This window comes from Sus scrofa, chromosome X (assembly GCF_054392235.1).
Source record: "Sus scrofa isolate SSC_HxYL_T2T_F1_AM1 chromosome X, Sscrofa_HxYL_maternal_Yorkshire_Landrace_v2.0, whole genome shotgun sequence".
Taxonomy (NCBI): Eukaryota; Metazoa; Chordata; class Mammalia; order Artiodactyla; family Suidae; genus Sus; species Sus scrofa.
In genome coordinates, this window is record NC_139401.1 from 111807585 (window position 1) to 111826530 (window position 18946).

Consider the following 18946-nt stretch of genomic DNA (forward strand, 5'->3'; position numbering starts at 1 on the left):
GGTACATTCCTTATCCTTACTTATTTTCAATGAGTGAACTACTACACATTTACTATACTTTAATCGATTCAATACTATATATACATACACACACATAAATTCTTTCTATATATAATTATAAAACGACACAAGTGGTCTGTCCAAAAATGATGAAGCATTATACATAGAGTTAAAACGATTTTGAAACTTTTAACATTTTGGTTTCATTTTTCTTAAAAAAGGTAGTATTTCCTTAGACGTTAGACTTCTGGAAACCTTGGGCACAATAGAAAACTAAGAAGGATCTGAGCTCCTCAACTGTTTAATATCCTTATATCCTTAAGCTTTTTCCTCTGATGATGGTCCTATGATTTTTAATTTACATATAATGATAAAAATTTAGTTTATCTCACAGTAGACTAAAAGTGTATTGGGGGAAAAGAGGTGCCAGAGGCCTGTACTGAAAATGCAGCCTCTGCCAGGGAAAACCTCAACAATGTTTACCCTGGGGAACTGTGGCTGATGGGCCTGATAATGACTTTGATTTACCAAGATTTTGTTAAATTTATTTTGTTCTTTTAAAATAAGATCAGGAAAATGAGCACTACATTTTAGTAAGATTTTTCCAGTGATTGTAATTAAATATCTTTGGTACTTAAATTTTAATTATTTGTAAAAATCCATTTATGTTGCCTTAATATGTTGTTTTGCATATTCATGGTAAATGAAGTATTGTTATTCATCATTGTGAGATAACTGAGGTGTTAATAACTTAATGTTGCAATTTGCCTCTTAATATTACTATGAAATACACGCAAAGTGTTGTCTGTGATTTCTAACTCTTTTTTTTTTCTTTTTTTTTTTTTTTTTGTGATTTCTAACTCTTAACCTCTTAGCATGCCACCACTTTTTTCCTACCTATTGTTTTCATGTTCCTTTAACATACTTGTCACATTGTTATTTCTCTTCAGCATATATTTCTTTACCCTTGGTATTCACTCTAATTTTACCTCCCACTGATCTTAGATGTTAAGAAAATACTCAACTCTTTTGTCAGGCCAAGCTTTTACTGATAAATGATCATCAAGTAAGGTTGATTTCTTCTTAAAACAGATTTTTTAAAGTTTGTAAAAAAAAAAAAGTTTAAAAGTGAATTGTACTATTTTTTAATGTGAGTGTTAATTTTTGTACATAGTGTGCTTAAAATTGCAAATTTTTTTTAAAGGCTGCACCTGCTGCATATGGAAGTTCCCATGCTAGGGGTTTTAATCAGAGCTGCAGTTGCTGGCCTACACCACAGCCACAGCAGTGCAAGATCTAAGCTGTGTCTGTGACCTACACCACAGCGCACAGCAACACTGGGTCCTTAACCCACTGAGCAAGGCCAGGCATCAAACCTGCATCCTCATGGATTCTACTCGGGTTCTTAACCCGCTGAACCACAATAGGAACTCCTGCAGCATTATTTTTAAAATAGCTATTTCTTATGTCTTTTCAGGAGTAGTGAAGAAGTTCTTACTGCAGAAGATTGTGAAAATGTCTATCATCTTGTTTATTCAGCTCATCGGCCAGTAGCAGTAGCAGCTGGAGAATTTCTCTACAAAAAGTAAAGCTATAGTTCTGTTGCTGATTTTTGAAGCATATTTAATGTCAATAATTTGTTGTTATTACATATTAAAATATATATAAATATAACTTATTTGCAGATTATTCAGTACAGATCTTAAGCCCATTTTTACTTATCCCCACCCCCCTTAAAAAATTTTTTTTTTTTTTTTTGGTCTTTTTGCCGCTGCATATGGAGGTTCCCAGGCTAGGGGTCAAATTGCAGCTGTAGCCACCGGCCTACGCCAGAGCCACAGCAACGCAGGATCCGAGCCACGTCTGCAACCTACACCACAGCTCACAGCAATGCTGGATCCTTAACCCACTAAGCAAGGCCAGGGATTGAACCCACAACCTCACGGTTCCTAGTCGGATTTGTTAACCACTGAGCCACAACGGGAACTCCAAAAAAGTATTTTTGAAAATAGTAAAATGTTTTACTTAGAATACCTTGGTAACAGTTTGATATAGAACCCCAGAGTTCTTTAGTTTCTTTACTTTTATGTTGCTATTTAACGTCTCAGATGAGGTAGTATAGATAGCAATATGATTATCTGCCCACCAAAAATATTCAGAAAATGTTATGTAATGGCTTTTCTTTCTTTCTTTCTTTCTTTATCTTTGCTTTTTTTTAGGGCTGCTGGTACGGCACATGGAAATTCCCAGGCTAGGGGTCCAATGGGATCTGTAGGTGCCGGCCTACACCACAGACACAGCAACGCCAGATCTGAGCCGTGTCTGCAACCTACACTGCAGCTCATGGCAACACCGGATCTCTGACCCACTGATCGGGGGCAGGGATTGAACCCGCATCCCCGTGGATACTAGTCTGGTTCATTTCCGCTGAGCCACAATGGGAACTCCTGTAATGGCTTTTAAAGAGAATAATTTGAACCACACGGACTAAACTGTATTTTGTAAGATTTGATTAAAATGCTCATTTGGGGGTAAAGCATTTATTAGAAAGAGCATATGATGTAAAACATTTTCATTATAGTTTTCTATTCATTGTCATCTAGTGGTAACTTTTTTCTTGTTTATAAGGAAGAATGACCATGATATCCATAGAAAGAGGCCACAAAGTTTGAACTTTGGGATAATTGTGCAGGAAGGATAAAAGGCAACCATATGTCTTCTTCTTCTTTTTTTTTTGGTCTTTTTGCCATTTCTTGGGCCGCTCCCGCGGCATATGGAGGTTCCCAGGCTAGGGGTCGAATCGGAGCTGTAGCTGTCAGCCTACACCAGAGCCAGAGCAACGCAGGATCCGAGCCGCGTCTGCGACCTACATACACCACAGCTCATGGCAACGCCGGATCCTTAACCCACTGAGCAAGGGCAGGGATCTAACCCACAACCTCATGGTTCCTAGTCGGATTCGTTAACCACTGAGCCACGATGGGAACTCCAACCATATGTCGTTTTTAAAGAGAAGAATGTTTATCATAGATTTATGTGTATAAATGGTACAGATTAGTTTTTTTTTGTTGTTGTTGTCTTTTTTTTTTTTTTTTGCTATTTCTTGGGCTGCTCCTGCGGCATATGGAGGTTCCCAGGCTAGGGGTCGAATCGGAGCTGCAGCCACCGGCCTACGCCAGAGCCACAGCAACGCGGGATCCTAGCCGCGTCTGCAACCTACACCACAGCTCACGGCAACGCTGGATCGTTAACCCACTGAGCAAGGCCAGGGATCGAACCCGCAACCTCATGGTTCCTAGTCGGATTCGTTAACCACTGTGCCACGATGGGAACTCCACAGATTAGTTATTCATGATACTTTTATGAAAAGAAATGGTTGTGTACAATGCAATAAAGTTTTTTAAAAAGAAATACTTCAAAATGCAATTAACTTGAAAAGTTAATCTTGGATATAGAGGTAACTTCAAGTGTGAAATGAAAAGGTTTATAGCAGTTATTTACTTTGGTATAATGTTAGATGATATTGTACCTACCTGGTTCCCATTTACTCCTTTATTACATACTTAAATATGGAATCTAGACAGGTTTTTTTTGATTAGGAAATAATTTTGTTTTAAAAGTAAATATCTTGGATTTCCCTTGTGTCACTGAGGGTTAAGGATCCGGCGTTGTCACTGCAATGGCTTGGGTCACTGCTGTGGCGCGGGTTCAGTCCCTGGCCTGGGAAGTTCCACATGCTGCAGGTGGGGCCAAAAAATATATATATAAATATCTTGCATTGATCATAGGCTCTTCAGTCGTCGTGATCCAGAGGAGGATGGAATGATGAAAAGAAGGGGACGACAAGGTCCAAATGCCAACCTTGTTAAGACATTGGTTTTTTTCTTTCTGGAAAGTGAGGTTAGTTGACGTTCATTTTACACTTAAGTTCAGAATAACTTTGGTACATTTTTGGAAACAGGATTAAAATGATGTAAGTCTTGAAATCTTCCAAATATTATAGTAAGTGTTGGGTAGAATAGAGTTTACCAGTTCCACACCAAAAAAAACCTTTCTACTTTAGTAAGATACTCAAATAGTATGAATTATATGTAATGCTAAGAGCATGAATTTTGGAGTCAGAAAGACCTGATTACTGTTTGGCCTACTCTATTTTTTATTTGTATAACCTTGATTTGGTTACTTAATCCTAAACCCGTTTTCCTTATAAAAATGTGGGTAATAATTTCTTCTTCGGTAACACTGATGAGATAATCTATGTAAAACCATTAACATAGACCTGTCATTTTTTTAATTCTCATTATTTGGTACTTGCAATTTTTGCTGTTGTAGATACATATTTACTTTATATTCAGCTCTTTTAGGTCTCCCTCAGGTTGAAAACCTACCTGTCCACCATAATTTGAGGGGGCCCAACATATATTTTTGGTGTTTGTATATTGTTTTAATCAGTATTAGGGCTTTTTAATTAAATGTTCTAATAGTTTCTCTATATAGAAATATATAGAGAGTTGGTTTTTGTACATTGACTTCTTAGCTGCAATTTTGCCAAATTTTAGAGGAGTTGCTATTGTGGCTCAGTGGTAACAAATCCGACTAGTTTTCATGAGGATTCAGGTTCAATCCCTGTCCTCCCTCAGTGGGTTGAGGATAAGGCATTGCCATGGGCTGTGGTGTAGGTCATAGACGCAGCTTGGATCTTGCATTGCTGTGGCTGCGGTACAAGCCAGCAGCTGCAGCTCCAGTTGGACCCCTACCCAGCCTGGGAACTTCCATATGCCGCAGGTGTGGCATTTAAAAAAGAAGTTTTAGGTAAAATTCTTAGGATTTTCTGTAACATACAATCAAATCATTGTCAAATAATAATAATTTTACTTTTTCCTTTCTTACATTGATGCCATTTTTTTCCTTAGGTTTATTGTGCTGGCTAGATTATCCAATAGAATGTTGAATAAAAGTGGTGAGAGTGGATGGATATCTTTGGATTGTTTTGATCTTAGGTGAAAAGCATCCAGTGTTTCAACATTAATTATGTTGTTAATTATAGATGTTGTATAGCTACCTATCATATTGAGGATGTTTCCTCTTGACCCTTCTTTTGCTGAGAAGTTTTATTATGAGTTTATATTCAGTTTTGCCCAATGCTTTTTCCTCATCCCTTGAGATGATTATCTTTTGTTACATTATTGTGATGAATTACAGTGATTGGTTTTTTCCAAATGTTGAATCAACCTTGCATTTCTAGGATAACGCGCACTTAGTCATGATCCATTATCCTTTTATATATTGTTGGTTTCATTTTGCGAATTTTTTGAGACTGTTTCCTCTATTTTCAGGCAGGGTGTTGGTCTTTCGGTGTACATATATATATGTATGTATGTATATGTATGTATTTATACACACACATATTATATACATTTTTATTCCTTTTTATGGCCATACCTGCAGCATATGTTCTGGGCTAGAGGTCAAATCAGAGCTGCAGCTGCCTGCCTATACCACAGCCATGGCAACATTGCATCTGAGCCACGTGTGCAACCTATGCTGCTCTTGGCAGCAACACGGGATCCTTAACCCACTGAATGAGGCCAGGGATTGAACCTGCATCCTTGTGGACACGATGTTGGGTTTTTAACCCACTGAGCCATAAAGTTGACAGATTTTGGTATCATGGTAATGCTTATTCCCTAAAATAAGTTGGGAAGCTGTAGGGCCTTTTTATTTTATTTTATTTTATTTTTTGGCCATGCCCACAGCATGCAGAGATTCCCGGGTCAGGTATCAAAACCTGCACCACAGCAGTGACTTGATCCACAGCAGTGACAACGCCAGATCCTTAACTCACTGAGCTGCCAGGGAATTCCTGTAGAGCCTCTTTAAGCTTCATAGAAGGAACAAAAATGATTTGCTTATATATTGAATTGATAAGTGACCCCCTGTTTTATATTTTAAGTAACTTTTATCACTCCCTAAGTTACAGTAAATTCATAGTATATTTTATAATTGATAGTAGTTAATTCATATAATATGGTTGTCCCTTCATATCCATGGGTTCTGCATTTCAGATTCAGCCCACAGGGATGTCAGCCAATCATGGATTGAAAGTTCCAAAAAGCAAACTTGATTTTCTGTGTATTGACATCTATTTATATAGCATTTACATTATGTTTGGTATTGAAAGTAATCTGGAATGGTTTAAAGTATACAGAAGGATGAGCATAGGTTTTGTGCAAAAAAAATAACATACCATTTTATGTAAAGAACTTAAATATCCTCAGAAAATCTGAGGGGAGTCCTGGAACCAATCCCCCTTGGATACAGAGGGATGACTATATTGAGATACTAAATATACATGCATATAATCTCTTCAAAAAATTATTTCATGTTAATGATTACTTTGAGAAATGTTACTACCTAACAGGGTTTATTTATTTATACACAGCGAACTCAGGCAATTCTTCTCTGTCCTTTCTTCCATTTGACCTCAAAAACACATAGCTCTTTGAATTTGTACATGGTGCCAACAGAACTTCTATTCTTTTAAGGCTAGCATGCTTTTTCTAAGAGCACATCACGCTTTTTAAATTCTAGTTACATGAGCACGCAGCATACCTTGTGGATAGCATGTGGGACTGTGCTACTGAGCTGCTAAAAGACTGGGAATGTATGAATAGCTTGTTGCTGGAAGAGCCACTTAGTGGAGAGGAAGGTAAGGATGTTTAATTATGGCATTTTTGTCATGTAGATAATTTTGAAAATAGATTTTAATTGCTCTGTTTATCTTTTAGCATTAAAATAATTGACTCAAAGTCTTCATGAGTAATTTTTTCATACACATCAATATTAGGCTATGTAGAAAGATGAAGTCCTTTTTATCTGTTCATATTTCATTTCTCAAAACTGTGGAGCAGTGGTGTACAGATTTGTAATGTTAAGAAAGGTTTATCTTGCTGTGATCCTTTTTGTGATATAATAATGGGATTTTCTTGGTACATTAGGTCAGATTCTATCACAGGCAAAAGTAACTTACGTAATAATTTTAAGTGGCATATAGGGAAAAGAAATAGGTTAACTCTTCCTGTTTTTTTTTTTTTTTCCCCCTTCAGCACTAACGGACAGACAAGAGAGTGCTCTGATTGAAATAATGCTTTGTACCATTAGACAAGCAGCTGAATGTCATCCTCCTGTGGGGAGAGGGACAGGAAAAAGGGTATGCCGACATATTTTTAGTATTCTAAATTGTATCTCTCTTTTTAAAATATCTTTTTAAAAAATTCTTATTTGTAACCATATAATCAAATTTTGGAATCTTAAATTTTTTTCAGATCATTTTTGCTTATAAATATGTGTTAGAAGTAAATTTTAAAACATTTGCAGTTTTCGAAATCTCAATTTCTTCCATGGGATACTTTGTTAGTTAATTACAGGAGAGACACTGACAGTCCCTTCCTTCAAGACTGGATATAACGCAGCACTTTATTTTTATTGATTTATTTATTTGTTTAAAAAATTTATAGTGTTGTGCCAATTTCTACTGTATAACAGAACAACTCAGTTTTATGCACACACACACACACACACACACACACTCATACACTCTCTTTTCCATCATGGTCTATCCCAGGAGATTGGATATAGTTCCCTGTGCTATACAGTAGGACCTCATTTCTTATTCATTCTAAATGTAATAGTTTGTATCTACTAACCCCAAACTCCCAGTCCATAATATGATAGTTCTATATTTAGTTTTCTGGAGAACCTCTATACTGTTTTCCATAGTGGCTGTACCAGTTTACATTCCCATCAACAGTGTAGGAGAGTTCCCTTTTCTCCATGCCCTCTGCAGCATTTATTGTTTGTCAACTTTAGTGATGGCCATTCTGACTTGTGTGAGGTGGTACCTCATTGTAGTTTTGATTTGTATTTCTCTAATGATAAGTGATGTTGGGCATCTTTTCCTTGCCTCCTGGTCATATATATGTCTCCTTTGGAGAAATGTCTATTTAGTTATTCTTGTGCACCATATTAGAATGGTGCATTCATTTTAGTTTATTTATAGACTTGCTTTTTCTTTTAATACAAGTTAGAGATAAAACCAGGATAATATTTGTTAAAATGGAAGGAAATTCATATTTCCTGCCATTAGATTTTAATTCAGTATTGCAAATTTTAACATGCTTGTATTGTAGACCAGCAGTTGCACAGGCTTTCAAACTTTGATTGTGAAGCACAAACATATTTTTATGTTATGACCTAATATACATCTGTATGTGTGTGCTTGTGTAAAACTCAAGTAGATTTTCATCAAACAATTCTGAAACTTAGGTGATGCATTCTGTTTTCTTTTGCTGTTTTTTTCCTTGTTTTTGTAATTGCTGGTAGTGACTTACTATGTTGAATTCATAACCATGGATCATGGAAAAACTTACAGTAAGCTGAAATGCTATTCAATCCTATTATTATTACTTTTTTTTTTTTTTTTGGCCGCCCCATGGCATATGGAGCTCCCAGGCCAGGAATCAGATCTGAGCTGCAGTCTTGATGTAAGTTGCAGCTGCAGCAACGCTGGATCCTTAACTCACTTTGCCAGGCTGGGGATCAAACCCACGTCCCAGTGCTCCCAAGATGCTATGATCCTATTTTGCCACTGTGGGAACTCCTCAATCCCATTATTATATAAACTCCTAAACTATATTTCCTAACTGCTTCTCCTTTCATCCAAAGATAGAATTGGTTAGTCTAACTAGGTATAGAATTTGCTTCTAGAATTATTGTGTGTTTGTTATTTTTAGTAATAATGTGCAAGTTACTTTCTTTATCAATTCTGGTTTTCAAGTTTTATAGTAGAAATTTTAGTTTCCTTCCTTCCTTCCTTCCTTCCTTCCTTCCTTCCTTTCTTTCTTCCTTTCTTCCTTCCTTCCTTTCATCTTTCTGTCTTTTTAGGGCCACATCCACGGTGTATGGAGGTTCCCAGGCTAGGGTCCAATTGGAGCTGTAGTTGACAGCCTACAACAGGGCGACAGCAACGTGGGATCCTAGTCATGTCTGTGACCTGCACCATAACAATGCCAGATCCTTAACCCACTGAGTGAGGCCAAGGATCGAACCTGCATCCTCATGGATGCCAGTCAGGTTCGTTAACCACTGAGCCATGACAAGAACTACTGTTCCCATCATTTTAAATGTCTTGGAGTTCCCGTTGTGGCTCAGTGGTTAATGAATCCAACTAGGACCCGTGAGGTTGTGGGTTTGATCCCTGGCCTTGCTCAGTGGGTTAAGGCTCCGGCGTTGCCGTGAGCTGTGGTGTAGGTTGCAGATGTGGCTCGGATCCTGCGTTGCTGTGGCTCTGGTGTAGGCTGGCGTCTACAGCTCTGATTCGACCCCCAGCCTGGGAACCTCCATATGCTGTGGGAGCAGCTCTAGAAAAGGCAAAAAGACAAAAATAAATAAATAAATAAAAAATGTCTTTTTTTGCTTTTCAGGGCCGCACCTGCGGCATATGGAGGTTTCTGGGCTAGGGGTCGAATTGGAGTAGTAGCTGCTGGCCTACACCACATCCACAGCAATGTGGGATCCAAGCGAAGTCTGCCACCTACACCACAGCTCATGGCAATGCCAGACCCTTAACCCACTGAGCAAGGCCAGGGATCGAACCTGTGTCCTCATGGATGCTACTCAGATTCATTTCCGCTGAGCCATGATGGAAACTCCTAAAATGTTATTTTATTACTTATTTTGTTGTATCTTAAACTTCAGTACCTAATAGTATTAATGGACTTAATAATAAATTGCTTACAAACTCTGTTGTTTTACTTAAGGTGCTTACGGCAAAGGAGAAGAAGACCCAGTTGGATGACAGGACAAAAATCACTGAACTTTTTGCTGTGGCCCTTCCTCAGTTATTAGCTAAAGTAAGTTTGTGTCAATGTCAAGTGTATACCTAAGAAATTACAAGTTTTGTTTTGAAGTGCCACACAGAGTTTTATCATAATACTTACTTACCACTATTGTGATGTTTTTGACATGATTATTTTTTTAATTTCAAGTACTCTGTAGATGCTGAAAAAGTGACTAACTTGTTGCAGTTGCCACAGTACTTTGATTTGGAAATATATACCACTGGTCGATTAGAAAAGGTATGATGTTTTCTGTGTATAAAACACCTTGGAGAAAAATTGTTAATTTATTTCATCCTGTCTTATCATATGTGTAAATTTTTTGAAATATGTTTTTGTAACTTTGAATGTAAAAGGAAACCTATATCTTAGTCTTAATATATTTTAGATAAGTTGGATTTAGAGAAATGTTCCCAGGCCAGGGCTTGAGCCTGATTCACAGCAGTGACATTGCTGGATTCTTAACCTGCTGAGCCACCAGGGAACTCCAGTGAGGCTTCCCTTTGACGCATGCCCACAGCCATACTGTGTTCCTATTCATTATGTGATTGTATCACTGATCATTTATGAAGATTGAGGGTGGGTAACTGGACAATAACAAAATGAAAGTAGCTAATATCCGTTGAATACATTTATTATGTTCCAGGAGTATATGTATTTATATGTGTTAACATCTCACCAAAGCCCTGTGAGATAGATGGTATAATTCCTTTTAATGTTGGGGAAATAAGTATCAGTGGGTCTATGCATTTATTTTCTATGACTAGAAAAACTTAAAACATATGCCCTACTGATTGTAAACTATAGTTGAAGCTTTTCACTCTGGTTGTGTAGTCATTTTATGCCTATTATATATACCTTAGTTTTAATGAAGAAAACTTTGATTTTGCAGCATTTGGATGCCTTATTACGACAGATCCGGAATATTGTGGAGAAGCACACAGATACAGATGTTTTGGAAGCATGTTCTAAAACTTACCATGCACTCTGTAATGAAGAGTTCACAATTTTTAACAGAGTAGATATTTCAAGAAGTCAGCTGATAGATGAATTGGCAGATAAATTTAACCGGCTTCTTGAAGATTTTCTGCAAGAGGTATATATTACAAATATTTTGTCAGTTGTGGCCCCCCTCCCCTTCAGTAACAAATTTACTCATCAGTTTTGTTGATAGTCCCTAGCAGTATGTTGAAAAGACATTCAAAATAAAAGAAGAAAAGACATTCAGACTTTTTGTCCTGTGAGTCATCCTGTTATTCCTCCACCAAAATAGGAAGGTGGCAAGAATCTGAAACTCAGAGAACTGAAAGCGAATATAACATCTTTCACATTTTTTTAACTTAAAGAATAATATGGGAAGTTACCAGGGTTCAGTTGAACAAGAGGCTGTTAGGGAAGAGGGTTTTAATGGAACAGAAAAATAGAGCTAGATGGTATCCATGTAACCTCAAAAAGTAGGATATTTCCTTATGTTTTGGAAGTTTTTTATGGTCTTTGATATTCTAAAGACAATAAATTATAGCCACCATTGATTTTGGTATTTTGTTTTTCTCTTGTATTTCCAAAAAGGCTTAAGTGTGGTATTTAGATGCACTTATATTTTTATTGTGATTTTTTATCTTTTCTGGAAATAAGTCCAGTTTCATTTATTTGCATTAAAGTAAAAAGTCATGATACTCAAATCTACATTTAGCCATTTCTGCATCACTTTTGGTATCAGTGCTGCAAAAATGATAGGGACTTTTGTAATTTCCAGTTATTTTGTTAAAAAGTCACTTCTTTAACATTCTTATTTCTGTGTATATCATTTCATGCTATCTACATATTGCTTAATTGGAGGTTTGTGCAAATATGCTGATGTATAATGATAACATTCTTAGTTAAAAATTTTAATGCCTCTGCTCTTGTCTGGATATGATTCTGATTAGGACAGGTTAATTTAAAATCAAGCAGTGGTTTGTTCATTAAGTTGAATTACTTTGTATAAAAATTAAAGTTTAAAAACACCCTTTTTTGGGGGGTCTTTTTAGGGCCACACTCATGGCATATGGAGGTTCCCAAGCTAGAGGTTGAATCGGAGCTTAGCCACCAGCCTATGCCACAGCTACAGCAACACGGGATCCAAGCCATGTCTGCGACCTACACCACAGCTCATGGCAATGCCAGATCCTTAACCTACTGAGTGAGGCCAGGGATCAAACCCGAGTCCTCATGGATGCTAGTTGGGTTTGTCAACCACTGAGCCATGACGGGAACTCTAACAAGCATTTTTGAGAGACCTGGGGTTTACTACAATACATTTGATGATATTTTTAAAAAATTACTAGTTTTTTGTAGTGAGACTCATAAAATTTTCAGTAAGTTACTCTGTATTAGAAAGTTCATACCCAGAAAGGACAGGTTAATTTAAAACCTTATCTAGTCCTGGAGTTCCTGTCTTGGCACAGTGGAAACGAATCCTGATCTACCTTTCTTGAGTACTGTGTTTTACTTAGTAGATTTTGTCCTTTAGGTGTTGTGTTTTATGATCTCTTGTCCTCTAATACACTTTCGAAACTTTATTTTTCTAATGCATTTGTTATTGTGAAAGAGTAGATGTATTTCAAGGTTATGAAAGGGAGAATGTCATTCAGTTTTTCTCTCTTGGGCATGAAAACTGTGTTGACTCATTACTCTGGCCATATTGCTTTAAATTTCACCAGGTCTAGATTTTGACTAACAAATTAATTTGTGGTTTTTAATTAGGTTATTCTTTTTTTTCTTCAAGTTACACCAATGTAATAGCCTAATATTTTTCACTTTTTTTGGTTATTAATGTTTAACATGGTATGTTTAACATTCGTAGGGCGAAGAACCTGATGAAGATGATGCATATCAGGTATTGTCAACGTTGAAGAGAATCACTGCTTTTCATAAGTAAGTTCAATCTTAAAGTTTCTCTTAAAACTAGCGAAATCGGAACGAGCGTGCTTGTTTTGGAATTATAATGTCAAATTCTTTGATGAATTTCTTGTGCTTTTGGGAAAAAAGTACTTGATAGAATCTTTTTTTTTTTTTTTTTAATTCCTCACCAGTGGCATGTGGGGTTCCCAGGCTAGGGGTCAAATCAGAGCTAAATCTGTTGGCCTACGCCACAGCAACTTGGGATCCAAGCCTCAATTGCGACCTATACCACAGCTCACAGCAATGCTGGCTCCTTAATCCACTGAGCGAGGCCAGGGATTGAACCTGGGTCCTCATGGATGCTAGTTATATTCCTTTCCTCTGAGCCATGTCGGGAACTCCCTAGAGTCATGTTTTGAATTGGAGAATGAAAAATTATCAACTAACATACTTTAAAAAACTACACTGTTTCTTTGTAGTTCTTGTGAGTACATGTTTAAAATTTTACTATATTCTGGGTTTTTATTTTTTTATTTTTTATGCTTTTTAGGGCTGCACCTGCAATATATGGAAGTTCCCAGGCTAGGGATCAAATCAGAGCTGTAGCTGCCAGCCTACATCATAGCCACAGCAATGTGGGATCAAGCCGTGTCTGTGACCTACACCATAGCTCGTGGCAATGCCAGATCCTTAACCCACTGAGTGAGGTCAGGGATTGAATTTGCGTCCTCATGGATACTAGTTGGGTTCGTTACTGCTGAGCCACAACAGAAACACTCAAGTCCAAAACCAAATGTGATGAAGCTTAACTTCTTAATATAATTTAATTCTTTTTTACAGTGCCCATGATCTTTCAAAGTGGGATTTGTTTGCTTGTAATTACAAACTATTGAAAACCGGAATTGAAAATGGAGACATGCCTGAGCAGGTTTTTATTTATTTACAAGTTACATAGTTAACTTTGAGAATGAAGACTCGTGACTTAATTTTAACTCTGTTCTCTTGATTCTTTTTACAGATTGTTATTCACGCACTGCAGTGTACTCACTATGTAATCCTTTGGCAGCTTGCGAAGATAACTGAAAGCAGCTCTACAAAGGTTTGTGGTGGTTCAGTGGCATCTTTACTAAATATTGTTTTCAGCAAACTTAAACATTTTATAAGACAAATTATTTCAGTAAAGCCTTTGTTATTTCTAATATACTGTTTAGGCATGTGTACTTTAAAAATAGTTATTTGTAGTTTGGTGTATATTCAGTGAAAGAATAGTATGTTTTGTTTTGGGTGTAATTTTAAGTTGAAAAGAATCACATTCGAAAGTGGCATAATTATGGAGTTCCCTCTGCGGTGCAGTGGAAATGAATACAACTAGGATCCATGAGGTTGCAGGTTCGATCCCTGGCCTCGCTCAGTGGGTTAAGGATCCCACATTGCCGTAAGCCGTGTTGTAGGTCGCAGATGCGGTTCGAATCTGGTGTTGCTGTGGCTGTGACATAGGTCAGCAGCTATAGCTCTGATTTGACCCCTAGCCTGGGAACCTCCATATGCTGTGGGTGCAGCCCTAAAAAAGCAAAATAAATAAATAAATAAATATGAAAATGGCCTAATTTATGGATTTACATATCATTCTCAAAAGTGCTGAGTACATATAGAACTAAAGATTTTGTAAATCAAGGCTATTAGCCTTTGAAACATGCAGTTATGGCTAATGGGTTATATAAATTAATGATACAAGCCACCTGGTCCTAGATCTTATGCTTTGGTATTGTTGGGATCACCTTATCTTGTACTCAGAATCTCTCTACTCATGTTCCAAACTCATGATAAAAGTCATTTTCTGGTTGAGTATAATGTACTAGATACTAGGTCATAGGAGCTTCAAAATTTTGTCTGTAATGGTAATCTTTGATGTGTTTAGTAATTGAACTAAACAGTATTGCCATTTTCATTTATAAATTAGAAACTTAAACATCTTACTTGTGGTAGTTTTTGCCTTAAATATTTGGGCATGTTTTTATAAATATTAAGCAATTTCTGTAAGTTACAGGATTAGTTGTTCACAGTTATTTTCCTCAAAAAAGACTCCTCTTGTAGTTCCCGTTGTGACTCAGCGGAAACCTGATTAGTATCCATTAAGGACAGAGGTTCAATCCCTGGCCCCACTCAGTGGGTTAAGGATCTGGCGTTGCTGTGAGCTGTGGTGTAGGTCACAGATGCGGCTCTGATTTGAGCTCTAGCCTGGGAACTTCCATATGCTGATATGCCGCAAGTGCAGCCCTGAAAAAGGCAAAAAGACAGAAAACAACAATAAAAAAAATGACCTCTTGACAATAAGTTTGTTTTGATAAAATCACAGAATAGTCTTAGAATTTTTTTTAGGTTTTTAAGTGCAAGATGCTATTATATCTACCAAGTGGATATTTACCTCTTAAAAAAGCAGTGTAGTACTGTTGTTAAAATAGTTGACTTTTTGCCAAGCACCCCAAAAGTTGATTTAACTCAATATCAAGCTTGTAGTAGCAACAATGACTGTATGAGCAAATACGATTACCCCCCTAAATAAAAAGCATTGAGTTAAAAATTAACATGGGGTGGGAGTTCCCATTGTGGCTCAGTGGAAACAAATCTGAGCAGTAACCATGAGGGCGCAGGTTCGATCCCTGGCCTTGCTCAGTGGGTTGCCACAATCCAGCATTGCCATGAGCTGTGCTGTAGATTGCAGACGTGGGTTGGATCCTGTGTTGCTGTGGCTGTGGTATAGGCTGGCGGCTGCAGCTCTGATTCAACCCTTAGCCTGGGAACCTCCATATGCTGTGGGTACGGCCCTAAAAAGACAAAAATAATGAATTAACATGGGGAAAAAAGGTAATACTTTTAGTAGAGGAAAAAAGGTAAAAATGAAGGTTATTATATACAAAAGCATGCTAAAGCTTTGTTTTCTTCACCAGACCCATCTCCAAATTATATCTGTTTTTATTTAACTTATCTATTACATATACCAAATATGTATATTTTCTCTCATTTCTCGCTGATGTTCTCCCATTTGGCATCAGGAGATGGTTATGCCATAAATAAATTAGTGTGGATGATCTTTATAGAATAGTTTTCGGTTTTAAATTAGCTGGTAAATATTTAGAAAAATATATAAGAACAAGATTCATTTTTAAAGTGTAGGTTTATGAAACAAATTATTTTCTTAAGTGGAGTAATACCACAGAATTATTTTTTTTGGTCCCTCTCTGTTTTTAAAAAGTATAATCAATATCCTACAAATGAAAAATGAAAGATACTGTCCCTTTTTATCAATTAATTTATTCCATTCATTAGTAGGCAACCCTTCAAATTACAAAGTGAGGATGGAACATAAATCTGAGGTAGGGGCTTTTTATGGATACCTATATTTAGTCATGTAAGTTTTTTCTCTCCTCCTCCCACCCCTTTTGTTTTAATAAGGGCCATGACCATGGCACGTGGAAGTTCCCAGGCTGGGGGTCGAATTGGAGCTACAGCTGCTGGCCTATGCAACAGCCATAGCAATGCCAGATCCCAGCCTCGTCTGCGACCCTACACTACAGCTCACAACGCTGGATCCTTAATCCATTGAGCAGGGCCACGGATTGAACTGGCATCCTCATGGATACCAGTTGGGTTCATTACCACTGAGTCACTACGGGAACTCTAGTTTACTTATTTTAAAGGATCCAAATCACTTAGGGTGTTTATTCATTAATACACTTGATATTTTTCTTTGTTTTTTTTTTGGAAGGGCTGCCCCTGCTACATATGGAAGTTCCTGGGCTAGGTATCAAAATTGGAGCTGTAGCTGCTGGCCTACACCACAGCCTCAGCAATGCCAGATCTGAGTCGCATCTGCAGCTTATGGACCTTGACCCACTGAGCGAGGCCAGAGATCAAACCAGAGTTCTCATGGATTTTAATTGGGTTCTTAACCTGCTGAGCCACAGTGCGAACTCCCATAGTTGATGTTTTTAAGGCACCAATTTGTTGAGATTTTAAATAAAAATGGTTTTGTTTTCCTTTCTGATAAATAATAAAGAAGAATTTAAATCTAATACATGGAGAGTTAGCATAGTTAAATATATGGTGCTGTTTTATATAATTTAAAATACCTTAAATAATATGAAATGTGTTTTTAATACAGTATATTTAAATGTTCATGTTAAATTTTTTCAAGGAGGACTTGCTGCGTTTAAAGAAACAGATGAGGGTATTCTGTCAGATATGTCAGCATTACCTGACCAACGTGAATACTACTGTTAAGGAACAGGTAATTACTATAGATAGCAGTCTTTTGTTTGCCACCCTGAACAAAAATCTGAACTAATACAGAAAATTTAAGTTATACTGAAATTGAGCAAACTAGAAATAATTTAAATCTCTCCATTAACATTAATTCCATATGGAGCATTATAAATTACCCTCATATTGTAGTTATTCTATGTTATTATTTCTTTATGCCACTCTTGGTAAACAGATCCATGTATACCAAGTAGGTATATGCAATTAGTAAGTTATTCTGAAAGCAACAAATATAACAAGTATGCCTCAGGGAGGAAAAGTCCATTCAGTTTTGTTATCTTCGAGAGTATTATCAGATGCTGCTTGTCCTGATTGTATACTTTTTTTTTTTTAATGTACACTTTGAAATAAAAATTTTAACCACTTCCCTGTCTTCAAAGTATTACCTCCCACACCATATGCCCTCTTGATTCCATTACTGCCAGCCTTCTCATTCTGAAAGTACATTGTTAACTGGTGCCATAGGTAGTTTTCCCATCTGTAAAATGAATTCTGATCCTGGGACCAAGATCCTATTCAGTTCTAATTTCCTAATAGAGGATTAAGCTTTTTTGGATACATACTTTTGAAATGCTTCTGTGGGCAAGTTGTTTTCATAATCATTTTTATAAGAAATATTAATACTGATACAGTAAAAAATGATTGCGATTTCAAGGGTTTTTTTTGGGGGGGACCATTTTTATCCTGGTTAACTTTTTAAAATGAAATTTAATAATTTTATTACTACACCTAGGGCATATAGAAGTTCCCAGGCCCGGGATCAAACCTGCACCTCCATAGCAACCCAGGCCCGGGTTCAAACCTGCACCTCCATAGCAACCCTGCTACAGTCAGGTTCTTAACCCACTGTGCCACAGCAGGAACTCCTGTCCTGCTTAGCTTTTGTATATTGGGGTAGAGCACAGTAGTCATATTAAGTACTCTTTTTAGCAGCTTGTGTTCTGTTCAGTACTGTTTATTTCATTTTAGAGTGTATTATTTCTTCAAGCTACCAAGAAAAGAAAGCAGTCAATCTTTTTGTTTGTCACTTGTCTTTATTTCATTTAAGAATATCAAACTTAATTTTAATGGGATACATTTGCATTTTCATAGTTAAAATTTTTGTGTACATTCAATACCTGAGTTAGTATCTTTTTTCTTATCATTTCCAACTTCTTTTAATCTCTCCCATACTAAGAGATTGGGCATATAGTAATTTATATAATGTAAATTATTACATAATAAGATATTAGAATGGTCAAGATCCAATTATTGAATTCATTTTTCTTTCAAAAGAATAAAGTATATTGCTGTAATTACAATGTTGCTGAATTTTCTCCAGTTTTGAGTATGTAGTTTTGAATTGTAACAATAAAGGACTTAGAACTTTTAATTTCTTCTTTGCCATTCAGATAAAAGGGACAAAATTTCTGAATGTAATAAAATGAGTTTAAAGTCTTAGAATAGGATTTAATGAAGTATGTACACTGATCCAAACTTAATACATCAAGTATTACTTTGATATATTTTCATAGGCCACCAAAATATTCGGCTTAATATTCCTTATTTCTTACAGTGTTAACAGGTAACTCTTATAGGTTATCCTGTGTAATGTCCTTTATATATAGTTCAGGCCTTGGGGATTAATTATTTGGTCTTTAAGTAGCTTTTGTATTAGTCTTTCTAACAGCTTCCAGGAAAATGTCCTGGTCTGCTCACAAGACCTGCCGGTTCACCTAATTAGTAAATGTCACCATGCTTATCACCTTGTATCCTTAGTGTGTATGTTGCAAAAGCTTTTGTAAACTTAAATTTCCTGATAGGTATGTATTATTACTGTAGTAGTAAAATGAGAGGAAGAGACCAAA

At 36.7% G+C, this 18946-nt stretch overlaps 1 protein-coding gene across 15 annotated transcripts in view; it reads left to right on the top strand.

Moving 5' to 3' along the window:
• Positions 1-18946, top strand: part of STAG2 (STAG2 cohesin complex component) — a 140124-nt gene that overhangs the window by 89280 nt on the left and 31898 nt on the right. For 14 of the 15 annotated variants that reach the window (XM_013986403.3, XM_021080228.2, XM_005673884.4 and 11 more), the window contains 11 exons: positions 1478-1585; positions 3789-3900; positions 6592-6709; positions 7107-7210; positions 9819-9911; positions 10047-10136; positions 10789-10992; positions 12742-12812; positions 13620-13707; positions 13798-13878; positions 16975-17067. In XM_013986403.3, the coding sequence (XP_013841857.1) occupies positions 1478-1585; positions 3789-3900; positions 6592-6709; positions 7107-7210; positions 9819-9911; positions 10047-10136; positions 10789-10992; positions 12742-12812; positions 13620-13707; positions 13798-13878; positions 16975-17067 (1162 nt within the window). Of the gene's footprint in view, positions 1-1477; positions 1586-1791; positions 2251-3137; positions 3901-6591; positions 6710-7106; positions 7211-9818; positions 9912-10046; positions 10137-10788; positions 10993-12741; positions 12813-13619; positions 13708-13797; positions 13879-16974; positions 17068-18946 lie in introns of those variants that run through there. The other variant, XM_085007210.1, reaches the window with a different exon arrangement.